The sequence below is a fragment of the Botrytis sinoallii genome, assembly GCF_014898435.1.
Source record: "Botrytis sinoallii strain Bc 23 chromosome Unknown BSIN_002, whole genome shotgun sequence".
In the NCBI taxonomy this organism is placed as follows: Eukaryota; Fungi; Ascomycota; class Leotiomycetes; order Helotiales; family Sclerotiniaceae; genus Botrytis; species Botrytis sinoallii.
Window position 1 is genome coordinate 1668189 of NW_024066029.1, and position 12011 is coordinate 1680199.

Consider the following 12011-nt stretch of genomic DNA (forward strand, 5'->3'; position numbering starts at 1 on the left):
GGAGGGTTTTGAAATAGAGATGGAGATGAAGATGGAGATGGAGATAGAGATGGAGATGGAGATAGAGATGGAAATGGAGATGGAGATGGAGATGGAGATAGAGATAAAGATGGAAATAGAGATAGAAATGGAAATGGAGATAGAGATAGAAATGGAAATGGAGATAGAGATAGAAATGGAGATAAAAATAAAATAAAAATAGAATGGAGATAGAGATGGAGATAGAGATAGAGATGGAGATAAAGATGAAGATAGAAATGGAGATGGAGATGGAGATGGAGATAGATATTTGTTAGTGGGTGTTAGAAATAGGAGTGGGGAGTTTGAGAATTAGAGAGATAGGATAATGAGTGTGGAAGGGAAGGGTGAGCTGAGTCGAGGGTGTGAGGAGTGAGAAATGAAAGAGACGAAGGGTTTATAACTTGGTGTGTGTTTGGGATCTTGGGCATTGATGAGAGGGGTTGTGTATGAGTGTTATATTGTGTAGTTTTGCGAGATCGAGGAGATGTAGGAGGGGAGAGAGAAAAGAGGAAAGAGGGAAGAGAAAAGAAATAATTGTGGATGGTGACCCGGACTCTGGAGATCGCGTGTAAAAAGTGCGTTTTCTTTTGTTTTATTTTGAGATTGCGCTCTTTATTACCGAGATGTATAGGAGGTAGGATGTTGGGACTATATATATAGATCTTCTCTCGGTGCTCGGAAGGCTTCATAGGGGGTTGTTCATACTCTTACGTCATGAATATTTCGTATTGGGACATTTAGGGGTTGAGATTTGATATGGAAATCTCGGGTGTTGGCGATTTCATCCTTAATTTCATCCCTCATATACATTAATCAGCTCATCACAGTAATTAGGTGTAGAAGTTTCTGGGGCTTGGAGAGATGGAGGGTCAAATTGGTACAAGCATCAAATATCCATGGAGAGATGACTGGCGTGGTGGTACCTATTAACTCAGCAGGATAGAACTAGGATAAGAAAAAGCAAAGGGAGTGATGCATTTGATTGGATTCTCTAGCTAGTTTAGTGGTATTTGCATTGAACATTTCAAGGCTAGGATCTATATAAAACCTCGTCCAAGCAGCTCTGCTCACTCGAATAGCCCAATATGAAATGAAGAGGCCAAAAATCGCATCCAAGGAACTTCGTTGTGAGTCCTCCGTGCTGAGGCATTGAGGTCTCTCGAGCTAAAAATGAGATTGAGAAAACCTTCCACACAATAGATGATGCTAGATTTTGACAGAACTATCCATCTTCATCAAATAGATTTGCCTATGTATTCGAATTGTATGTGATCCCTGAAGGCTATCCCTCGCCACCTCCGCGAATTCATCTTCATCGTGATCCGTCAGCTCTAGAATCCTCAACAAAATGAGAATCTCAGGATGTTCCACCTTTATTCCAATTGAGACTGTCCATCGGCCAGTCAAGCCTTGCCATTTCATGAACATCTGCAGAACTTCAACACCTCCTACATCTCCTCTCTATTTCTTCTTGTTTTCTTGCCAATTTCATCTTCTCTTCTTGGTAACCATAGTAAACCCATCCTCATCCACCTGAGGCACAACTGGTTCCTTAACTCTCACCAATTGTGGCGCCTCGTCCATATCCACATCTCCATCCTCATCATCATCCCCACTCGCTTCCGAATCCGTTTCTCCTTGGTCCTCTCCTTGCTGGAACTGCGCTAAACTGTCACTCTTTCCCCCCTTCGTCTCCCATGCCTTCTCCAACTTTCTGCACAAACTACTTTCCTCCTCCCAAGCACCCCTCTTACATTCCTCTCTACATTTAACAATGCCATTGGCAACTTCCATGGCGCTTCCATCGTCGACATTTACTTCGAATTCGTCAGACATGAACTGTAGCAGAATTGTCTCGATCCAGTCGGCTTCTACATCCTTGTTTTCCTCCTCGGAGAGAAGATCAATGAGAGTACCGGCAATATATTCGCGTTTATCGGCGGACTCAGGACCTCCCCAGAGGGATGTTACGGCGAGGGAGAGAGAGGGCCAAAGGAAGATGGAGAGGACGATGCTGCGTTGAAAGGTTTTGAGACGGAGTTCTGGAAAATGGAGTTTAGTATTTTGTCGTTCAAAGCATGGATATGCGTATTTGTATGCATATGCGAGGGGTAAATGAACGTGGAGTATGGAAGTGAGGAATGCGATCGAGTAGGAAGAAGGAGAGGAAATAACATACCAGGAGAGTATACCCCATTTCCTCCATTTGATTGTGAAGAAGCCATAATGTTTTATTTCTTTCTCCTTTCTCTATCTCTTAATCTGTATTCTCTGTTCTTTTGCGACTCTTCTTTCACAGTTTTTTCTTGGATATTATAGCCTCGAGGTTGTTTGCGACAAGAAATCCAAATACTATTATCGCGGGGTAACCTTCAATCGCAAAATTAACAATTTTTTATCCCCAGCATAATTTGTGCTACGCTAAACTTTAAAATTTATGTATGCACCAAGGATCTGATCTCTCCACCTGAACAACCATTCACGACGCTGGAAATAAATTACTCGTGTTCATCAGCTACAATGTGCGAGTACGAAAATCCCCATGACAAGAAAGAGCCGAGGACGCCGCCTACCTATGACGTTCATCTACCCAAGTGTGTACCGTGTACATGCAATTTGGCCAAGAAGGTAACAAGATAGGGTAGGTTCACTTGGTGGCAGTTTTGTTTTCAATTTCATATCCATATCCTTTATTTGTACCAAGTATTATTCGCACATCAATTATTGATTAATTGCCTCTCCTTTTTCGAGTATATCTTATACACTATCCGTTACTTTGTCGTGTTGTGTTTGAGACGTGTAGAGTGAAAGAAAGGGGTTCACGTCCCAGGGAATAGATAAAACTGTTAACAAAGGTTTTATGTTTATGGTTGTTGACGGGGAGATCTTGAATCTTCTACTTGTTCTTTAATATACATACACAGCTAATTAGGACTCTCATTCGTTGGTGGAAGAAGATTCTGTGTGATCGAGAGTGAGGAGTTGGAGATTTGATCTGCAATTTGGTTTGAAGGGATCGAAGGTGCGAGGACTTGCGAAAGAAATACCACTTAATTCGATTCGAGACTATATCACAAACAACAACACCAAATTTCAAGCTCGCAAAGTCCAGCAACTATGGGACTTAGTACACTTTCGGTCGGGACGGCAGTTGCTCCTGTTGTATTTCAAACATTTGTTGCTCACGTAAGTTTCCCCTTCCTGTACATTTATTTAACTCTCTAAGAAATCATTTCACAGTATCTCGGAGATCGCTCCCGCAAAAAGCAAAAACCTACTGCACATATCTCCTACGATGAAGGTCTTCACTTGATTCGCAAATTCCTGCTTTATGCATCTCAACATACAGTCGAAGATATTCAAGCCTTCACCTCGCAATGGGTACCTCACCCTCCGTACGTTAGCGTGAGGGAAACAACCATTGCAGAGAAGCATATACATGAAGCAGAAAAGTATTTGTCGATTCAATTGGAGAAACAGGGAGGGATTGGGATCATTGGGGGGCATCAATGGTGGAAATGGAGGCGACCAGGGAATGAACTCAAGTCGGAAACGATCGAGATGAAGGCAGATCTTGAAGAAAGGAATCAGAAGGGAGAAGATCCCAAGAGGGTCATGCTGTATGTCCATGGAGGCGCTTACTTTTTCGGAAGTACGGATGAACATAGATATCAGATGCAAAGACATGCCAGGAAGTTGAAGGCCGTGGTCGTAGCACCTAGATATCGTTTGGCACCTCAATTCCCATTTCCATGTGGTCTTAACGATTGCTTAGCAGTGTATCTCAGTCTTCTTGATGATTTGCAACCATCCAGTATTATCTTTGCAGGGGATTCAGCAGGTGGTGGTATGGTGTTGAGTATGCTTGTCATTCTGCGTGATAATGGTCTACCTTTACCTGCGGGTGCTATTCTTATTTCACCATGGGTTGATTTGACTCATTCTTTTCCGAGCGTTGCTGCAGATAATCCTTTGGATTATATCCCACCGCATGGATTTCACCACCGACCATCTCCGGCCTGGCCACCTCCAAACGCAGATGATTTGGCGGATATAAAAAGAGGCGTTTCTAACAATACTTCAAGGAGGGAATGCAAGGCTACATCTAAACAATCGGAAAGGGATGCAGTTCGGGGATTCACGTCTGATGCTATCCCATCACCAGAGACGCATAATAATGCTGCTGCTGCCACTGAACCTTCATCCAACAAAGATGAAGGGCCATTGGCAAGTTCAATTCCTAAACCTGGATATGATCTTTCAGTCATGATTGATGGAAAGCTAGTTGTGATAAAAGACCAAATTCAAATGTATACCACAAACCAGCTGTTATCTCATCCTCTGGTTTCTCCGGTCCTCCAAACTTCACTTGGTGGTCTTCCACCCCTACTCGTTCTCACGGGCGGTGGCGAGATGTTACGGGATGAACAAATTTATATTGCACACAAAGCTGCCAATCCAGTTCGATATACACCCGGGGATGCGTTTTGTGATCCACAGTCTCGTCTACAGGCATGGGACAAGTGGGCACCAACGGATGTACAATTACAAGTTTGGGATGATTTATGCCACGTTCCACCAACGTTAAGTTTTACTCGACCCGCTAAACATATGTATCGATCAATAGCACAGTTTGGAGCTTGGGCTCTAGCCAAAGCTCAGCAAACGGGGATTGAGATCCTAGATGATGATGACATTTCGGTTATCTCAAAGTCTTCAGACTCTGGCGAGGATGCTCAAAAGGTATTTTTCCTATACCAATTCTTTCACATTTGAATTAGCTGAACTAACAAAAACTAGGAAACACCTGAATCTACAGAGGGAATAGCCGGATCTATAGGAACAATAGGCAGGGCAGGCGATCCCCTCCCTCCCTTCATAGATCATATGATCCGTCAACGTGTCGACCGTCATGGCAACATATTTCCCCTTGACCCAGCCGATAAACTTCCCGCTTGTAATATCTCACCCAATGATGTCGGTGTCGTCAAACCTGGGCCAGTCAAGAAATGGATGGCTGTAAAAACAAAATTCGATACGAAATACTCTAAGGATAAGCGAAAGATACAAAAGAATAGGGCAAAGGAAATTGCAAGAGGATATGAACAATTTCTAGACCTACAACAAGTACCAGAAATGCCACCCCCTAGTGCATTAGCCGGGCGTAGAATGGTTGGTGTTGAAATCGACAGGGAAAGTGGGGGCAAGCAAAAGAAGAGTTGGGGGCTGTCGAAATGGAGTACATGGGGTAGTAAACATGATGAACTTACCATAGATCGCGGAATCGAAGCAGAAAGAGCAGGCAAAAATGTCGAGACTACGACTGCGAGTGCAGAACACGGGGCTGGGGCCAGGGACATACACAGTAGAGAGACGAATGATGCTATTGCTCATGAGACCGGTATTGTTCACACCGAGCCAAGATTAGGAGCTCCTGTGGTAAATCAGCCCGTCAAAACGCCGACAAAGACTAGAGCGGGGTTCACTGAGATGAAGGCGAATAGGAGCGGAATCGCTGATATAGCGGATGAGAACGCTGATGTGAAAAGAAAATCGGGCGGGGAAATTAATGGGGAATTTTTGACCACTTATTCTGATATGCAACAATCAATGAGGACTGTGGACGATCCTCTTTTTTCTACGAAGGAAATCGCTAGTCCCCAGGTTGAAGAACCTACTCCTCACTCAACCTTGGCGTCAAGAGCTCCTGCTGAAGAAGCGAATGAAGTGGGAGGTGAACCAGATGTACCAGGAATAACAATAAACCAACCGATTATTGGAGTCGAAAATGAAGAGGGGGTAGTGAGGTATACTAGTAATGGGGAGGAAATGAGGAGACCTACGGCACAAGGTATAGCTTTCCCATTTTCCATGCGCATGGGTGGGGAGGGGGTAGATGGGATTATGAAAGATGGTGTTCGGGAGAGAAATGCGCGTAATGGTAAAATGGGGAGAGATGCTAATGCCAGCACAGAATCACTGGTTGGCAGTGTCAGGAGCGTGGTTCCAGAAGGATATGAGCGGAAGTACGATGACGAAGTAGAGGATTATGTAACAGTGAAGATTGCAGAGGATGGAGTAAAGGGGAAGGAGAACGAGCATTTAAGTGCGGGGGGGAATGTTGCTGGGCCTGATAGTTCACCTGTGTATAGTTCAGCGGATGGGATAAGCGAAATTGAAGGACAAGGGGGGCTGGACATGCTAGATACGCTTCAGAGGGGTGGCAAGGGCAAAGAAATTACAGAGAAGCCGAGGACAGCGATGAACTTGGATGGGCAGGATGATGTTAATCATGTGAGTCCAAGTCTTTCGGCTGTAGGGGCTCGTTCGCGTCCGGGACCGGAGAGATTTTACTCGGCACAGGAAATTCAGGAGGCTGAGAATGCCAAGGGAACTTAGAAGTGATTATATTTACATATGGTTTAGAAAGGCTAGATGATATTTAATGTCTGGAATGGATAGAGTGGGTCACTGGAGTTTTATTGCATTAACATCAGCACCATTGTGCAGAAGTCATTAGACTGAGTACTTGTATTAGTACGATAGCGTATACCAAAAAGCGATAGAGATGACTAGCAGATAACGAATAGATTCATGTTATAATCATTTCTGTTGTTGGTTTCTACATTTACTTTAGGGTATGCATAATATAAGAATGCTCATTCAAATTTTGAGGCTGTGAACGGCGTGTCAAGGAAATGGAATGTACTGGGTGGCTTCAAAAGTTCCAAAGCTGACAGTACATATGCAATTGTTCTATACCACGAACCCTTATTAATATCACGCTACGATACCCCTCTCTGAACTGTACTGAGCAGTAACGGGTAAATCGTCGAATTTGCATGAAGTGTCGTGATTCGCCGGTTTATAGATACTCAAATTTTCGTTGAGATTTTCCAGGCAATCTGATATAATCTTATTGATACGTTCTTCTACTCTATTTGATACATGTACAAAGTGGTTGTTGTTACAAACTTTCTGATTGGTCAATAGAGTCGCGGCTCCGATCCCCGATGTAAAGCGCGAGTTTGACAAGAACAAATCAACCTTTGAACTGAACTTCCATTTTGGAGACCGATATGAATCGGTGACAATGAAGGGAGCCGCGTTTGTATCCCTTTTATGGTAGATAAAGTGATGTTCCTTGAATCTTTGGAATTTGCATCTCGAACTTCATTTTTGCCTAGGCATTGATCTTGGCGCACCAACCTGATGTGGCAGGTCCCAACGTTATCATGCTCTCAGCTTCCTGAATGCCGGGCTTGGTATCGCGGCATTTGGATTGCAGATACTCAAGTGGTTTTTGTTATCTGAAGCTGATGTATCACTCATTCTCAACCTTCCTAAATGTCGTTTTTCGTTTTAAGAATAGAATTTTCAGCTACTAGATGAGTTTCTCGAAAGAGAAGGTAGCGATTTATGTAAGATGGCCAAGCTTGCCAAGTGGTTCGCAATCTTGAAGAACTCCTTTCACATACCTATTTGCGACCGAGGGGAAGCTACAAGGCCGAGATGAGGGGAAACAGTGAATGGGAAAGCCACGATATTGATACATATATATACTTGAGCATCATGGCCTACGTGAAGTTATCTGATCAGTTTCTTACTACTCAACTGGCACCATGAAGCTCACATCATTGTATTACATCGCAGCTCTCGCTCCCATTTTTTCTCAGGGATGTCTTCTCCCAGAAGAAAGGGAAGGAAAACCAAGAGTTGTTCGTCGTCAAACTAGCAACGGCGTACCAATCGGAACTGGTGATCGCTACAGCGCTGGAACTATTGCACCACGAGGTGTGGGATCTCAAACCACCACTTTCACCACACTCTTGAACGTCAACGAGATCTCAAGTGGACTCAAAGCTCTTGCGAGTGTATACGGTATCACCACTTTCACCACCCCATACAAAACATATAATGGCGCTTCCATCACTGGCGCTAAAGTTGGAGGTAATGGAACATGTAATGATGCAATTCGCGTGTATTTGAATGCAGCCATTCACGCAAGAGAGCGAGGTTCTTCAGATGGCTTGTTGCTCTTTATTAGTGATCTCTTGTATGCAAACAAGAATGGTCTCGGTCTGAAATACGGTTCAAAGTCATACACCAATGCTCAGGTGAAGACTGCCTTGTCGACAGGAATTGTTTTTATTCCGCTTAGTAACCCTGATGGTGTTGCTTATGACCAGTCCACCAACAGCTGCTGGCGTAAGAACCGAAACCCAGCATCGGGAACTGGTGCTTCTGCTGGTGTGGATTTGAACCGTAACTTTGACTTTGTGTGGGATTTGACCCGGTGGGCTTCAAGCGTTCGAAGTCAGGTTGCGTCTTCCAGTCCTTCTTCTGAAGTATTCCATGGTATGTACTTATGCTTCACTATCCCTGGTCCAAAACATCTCTAATCAGTCTCACCCTATAGGTACCGCCGCCTTCTCAGAGCCAGAAACCAAAAGCATCAAATGGGTGATGGATACATACTCCAAAGTTCGCTGGTTCATCGATCTTCACTCTTACACCGGTGACGTTCTCTACTCCTGGGGAAGTGACACAAACCAAGCCTCCTACCCGACCATGAATTTCCTCAACGCGGCCTACAACTCAGTCCGCGGAATCGTATCCGATACTCCTGGTTCTGGTTCTGGCTACGGTGAATACTCACCCACAGCCGAAGCTACCGCCAACAAAGCTGCAGCTACAAAGATCGGTGCAGGTATGAGTGCCGCTGCTGGACGCACATACTCTGTCATCCCAGCTGCGGCATTATACCCAACCAGCGGCGCCAGTGATGATTATTCATACTCTAGGCATTTTACCGATACGACCAAGAATCTTATCCATGGTTATACCATTGAATTTGGATTTGGAAACTCGGCATCTAGTTGTCCATTCTACCCTACCCAAGCTCAGCATAACCTCAATTTGCAAGAGATTGGAGCTGGGTATATGGAGTTTTTGCTTGCTGCTGTTAGCTTGGGATTGGGCGATGCTACGACCTGTTAAGGGGGTGTTGAATGGAAACATTCTTAGAGATGGAGATCAAGATCTAGGTCTTATGTTTCGGTCTCTTCGGTTGTGTATTTGGAAATAAAATGGCTGCAGTCAAGTGATGCATAATATAGTTAGCTTGGTTTATGAATCAATTTCAAATTCATTCAAGTGCTCATTCATTGCTCTTTGTTTCTAGTAGTCCCAATTTTATTGATGTGATGCTTGGCTTTTTTGAAAATTCCCCGGAGAATTCCCTACTCGAGGGTAAAAGTAATATAATTTCTGAGAAGTGAGCTCATCCAATACCATGCTTTAGTGGAGAATATTCAATTCGTCTTCAACATGATGCTATAATAAAATGACAAAACGTTACTCACTCATAGAATACATTTCGGTCACCATGGCGGTACAGAGTCTCCGTTCGGAAACCCCACAATATCCAATGACTTGCTCAGTGGACTAAGTTCGGCCTACCTGTTAGCTTCCCACTACCAGGGTTTCCAATTGGACAGAACGAAGTTTATTCTTGAGTGGTGTTTAATTGACGGATCTGTTCGTCTCTCTCGATCAATATTATTCCTACCGGGGTGATATGATATATTGGTAGGTGGGTGACAAGCGAGAGGCCAACAGTGTTAGAAAGGAGCTAGATAACAACCAAACCTACCTACTCGAAGCAGTAAAGCTATCACGTGTGTCTCATATCATTGGTTCAAAGCCAATTCAGTGAGGCTCAAACTCAAATTTCGAGAATCTGGGGAATATAGGGTGAAGCCACTCAAGTCCAAAAGAGGTTTGGTTGCAAAGCTAGATGGCCTAGATTCGACTAAGTCGGGGAACTAAGAGTAGAACTTTGGAACTAAAGACTGAAGGCCGCATAATTTTGGGGGATGGATAGTTCGTCATGGTTGATATGTATATTTTGTCTCGAATTTCTTTTTCATCTTCAACTTTGCATTCTCTCTTTACAATAAATTTGGACATCTTATACTTGCAATTCACGCTGATGATATACACTATTTAATACTATAACTTCTAATCTTTAATACCTATACAGACATTTGAAGTCTTTCAGTACTTGAGATTAATACATATATTCGAATACCTTCGGATTTATACAAGCAGTTACTCACTGTCGATCATCAACGCCGGCGCGAACATCCAGCTATTTGCAATATCCAGCACAGATACAAACATTTACCAACTCGCAATTTACAATATTGGCAGAAGCATAAAATCGCCCTCGATGTCTAACACCACCACCGAGATCGCATACCTTTCGATCTCCAGCCCCGGTAGAAATAATCATTCGTTGGGGAGCATAATCAGCACGGGAACAATAACCCAACAACCTCAACCTGACAATGTTGAATCGACTATACCAGCACCTGCGCCCATTCGAAAATGGCGTTGGCCAAAACCATCTGAGAGAAGAAAGAAAGCAGTAACATTAGATACCAATACCAATACTAACACTCTCCCACTACCTCAAACCCCTAGTGGATGGATCTGGTGGAACGATTCACCCCAACTAGCCTCTCGAGGCATTACTCCCTCATCCTCATCCTCACAATCACAACTGCTCGCTGCCCCAGACAAATCACCGCCCAATTCCTCCACCTCACCCACCCTATCTCTCACCGAGGGTTTCGAAAAATACTGGGAAGACATCTCCGACGAAGAAATGATTACGTATATCCCGCCCAACACCGTCAAGATCTGGAAGTGTATAATCGCACAGAAACGTAGGCATGCGAGAGCAGCGGGTGCAGAATATGAGAGAGCGTTGGAAGAAGAGCTTGAGGAGAAACATGGTGCGATGTTGGGGTATAGGGAGGAGAAGAATGAGGCGTGGTCTATGGAGGGATTGTTGGAGATGGTGGAGGAGTGTGATTTGTTTGGGTGGGTGAGGGAGAGGGGGATGGAGGCGTTTTGGGAGGGGGATAGGGTGGAGAAGATGGGTGATGGGAAGGGGAATGAAGGAAGGAAGAGGTGGGGGAGTTAGATATATATCACATGTTTCTAGCGATGAGGGATGGTTCACCTCCATGTCAATACTAAGCGCAGGTGTCTTCCTATATTACGAGATACCCAACCAAACTCTGTATAAATTGCATAATCATCAAAGACTGTGAATCAATCCTAGATCACATCATGCATCATATCCTCCAAATAATGTGACATGCTTTCGCCCTCCCCTCCTACCACTCCTAACTACTAAGTACACACACATGGTATATCAACCAACTACCAAATGATCTCATTATTCAAACACACCCATCTCTGTCCCTACTCAACATATAAACCCCAAAACCAAACCTCCCATTATCTATCCCCTTCCTATCCACGATCTCATCCCCAAAACCACAACTCTAGATTTCCGAACCCTCAACTTAGGCCCTTCAAGGATTTCAGATCCGAACACTCACTCAATTTCTTCCTTATATATTCTCTCCTTAAAATTCAAAAAAAACGAACCCTCTCTAAAAACAGACTCCTGAGCCATAAATACTACCCTACTACCCTATCACCCAACAAGCCTTCCTCTGAGTTTCAATTTCAGATGAAGGCTTCCATCATTTATCATTCCATACAATTCTCCCTAAATGATAACCCACAAATTCTCATTTCATCAACACATCAATCCTCTCACCGTCACCACTCTTCCACTTCCTCATAAAGAGATAGAGATACCACAGCAAATACTTTAGCGAAGGAAACGAATGTGTTCATTTCACATACCTAACGCAATAGGAACTTTTTTTTAGATGTACATGTAATAGTAAGAACTTGAAGTGGATGTAATTCTCTATTCTCTATTCTCTATTTCTATCCTTCATTCCAAACTTTCGAGTTCATATGAATATCTGTCTAATGTAATGAACTTCTCTTTTCGTTCATGATTCAAAAATATTTGTGTATGTACTGAGCTAATTCCATGCCTGCTGTGCTATGAAGCTTATCTCGAACCCATGCCTAAGTTCTCGCGCGCAAAAGTATAT

General features: G+C 43.6%; 4 protein-coding genes across 4 annotated transcripts; 3 read left to right on the top strand and 1 right to left on the bottom strand.

Moving 5' to 3' along the window:
- Positions 1–899: 899 nt before the first annotated feature.
- Positions 900–2372, bottom strand: EAF02_001566 (uncharacterized protein). The gene is made up of 2 exons (XM_038897614.1): positions 2201–2372; positions 900–2063 (listed from the first exon to the last, which is right to left on the bottom strand). The coding sequence occupies exons 1-2, from the start codon at positions 2244–2246 to the stop codon at positions 1510–1512; spliced, it is 600 nt and encodes a 199-aa protein (XP_038762589.1). The 5' UTR covers positions 2247–2372; the 3' UTR covers positions 900–1509.
- A 766-nt stretch (positions 2373–3138) lies between these two features.
- Positions 3139–6420, top strand: EAF02_001567 (uncharacterized protein; the record flags this gene model as incomplete). Its single annotated transcript, XM_038897615.1, has 3 exons — positions 3139–3207; positions 3262–4764; positions 4822–6420. The coding sequence occupies 3 exons, from the start codon at positions 3139–3141 to the stop codon at positions 6418–6420; spliced, it is 3171 nt and encodes a 1056-aa protein (XP_038762590.1).
- A 1223-nt stretch (positions 6421–7643) lies between these two features.
- Positions 7644–9021, top strand: EAF02_001568 (uncharacterized protein; the record flags this gene model as incomplete). The annotated part of the gene is made up of 2 exons (XM_038897616.1): positions 7644–8379; positions 8441–9021. The coding sequence occupies 2 exons, from the start codon at positions 7644–7646 to the stop codon at positions 9019–9021; spliced, it is 1317 nt and encodes a 438-aa protein (XP_038762591.1).
- Positions 9022–10255: 1234 nt separating this feature from the next.
- Positions 10256–11014, top strand: EAF02_001569 (uncharacterized protein; the record flags this gene model as incomplete). The annotated part of the gene is made up of 1 exon (XM_038897617.1): positions 10256–11014. One exon carries the CDS (start codon positions 10256–10258, stop codon positions 11012–11014), a length of 759 nt encoding a protein of 252 aa, XP_038762592.1.
- Between the last annotated feature and the right edge of the window lie 997 nt (positions 11015–12011).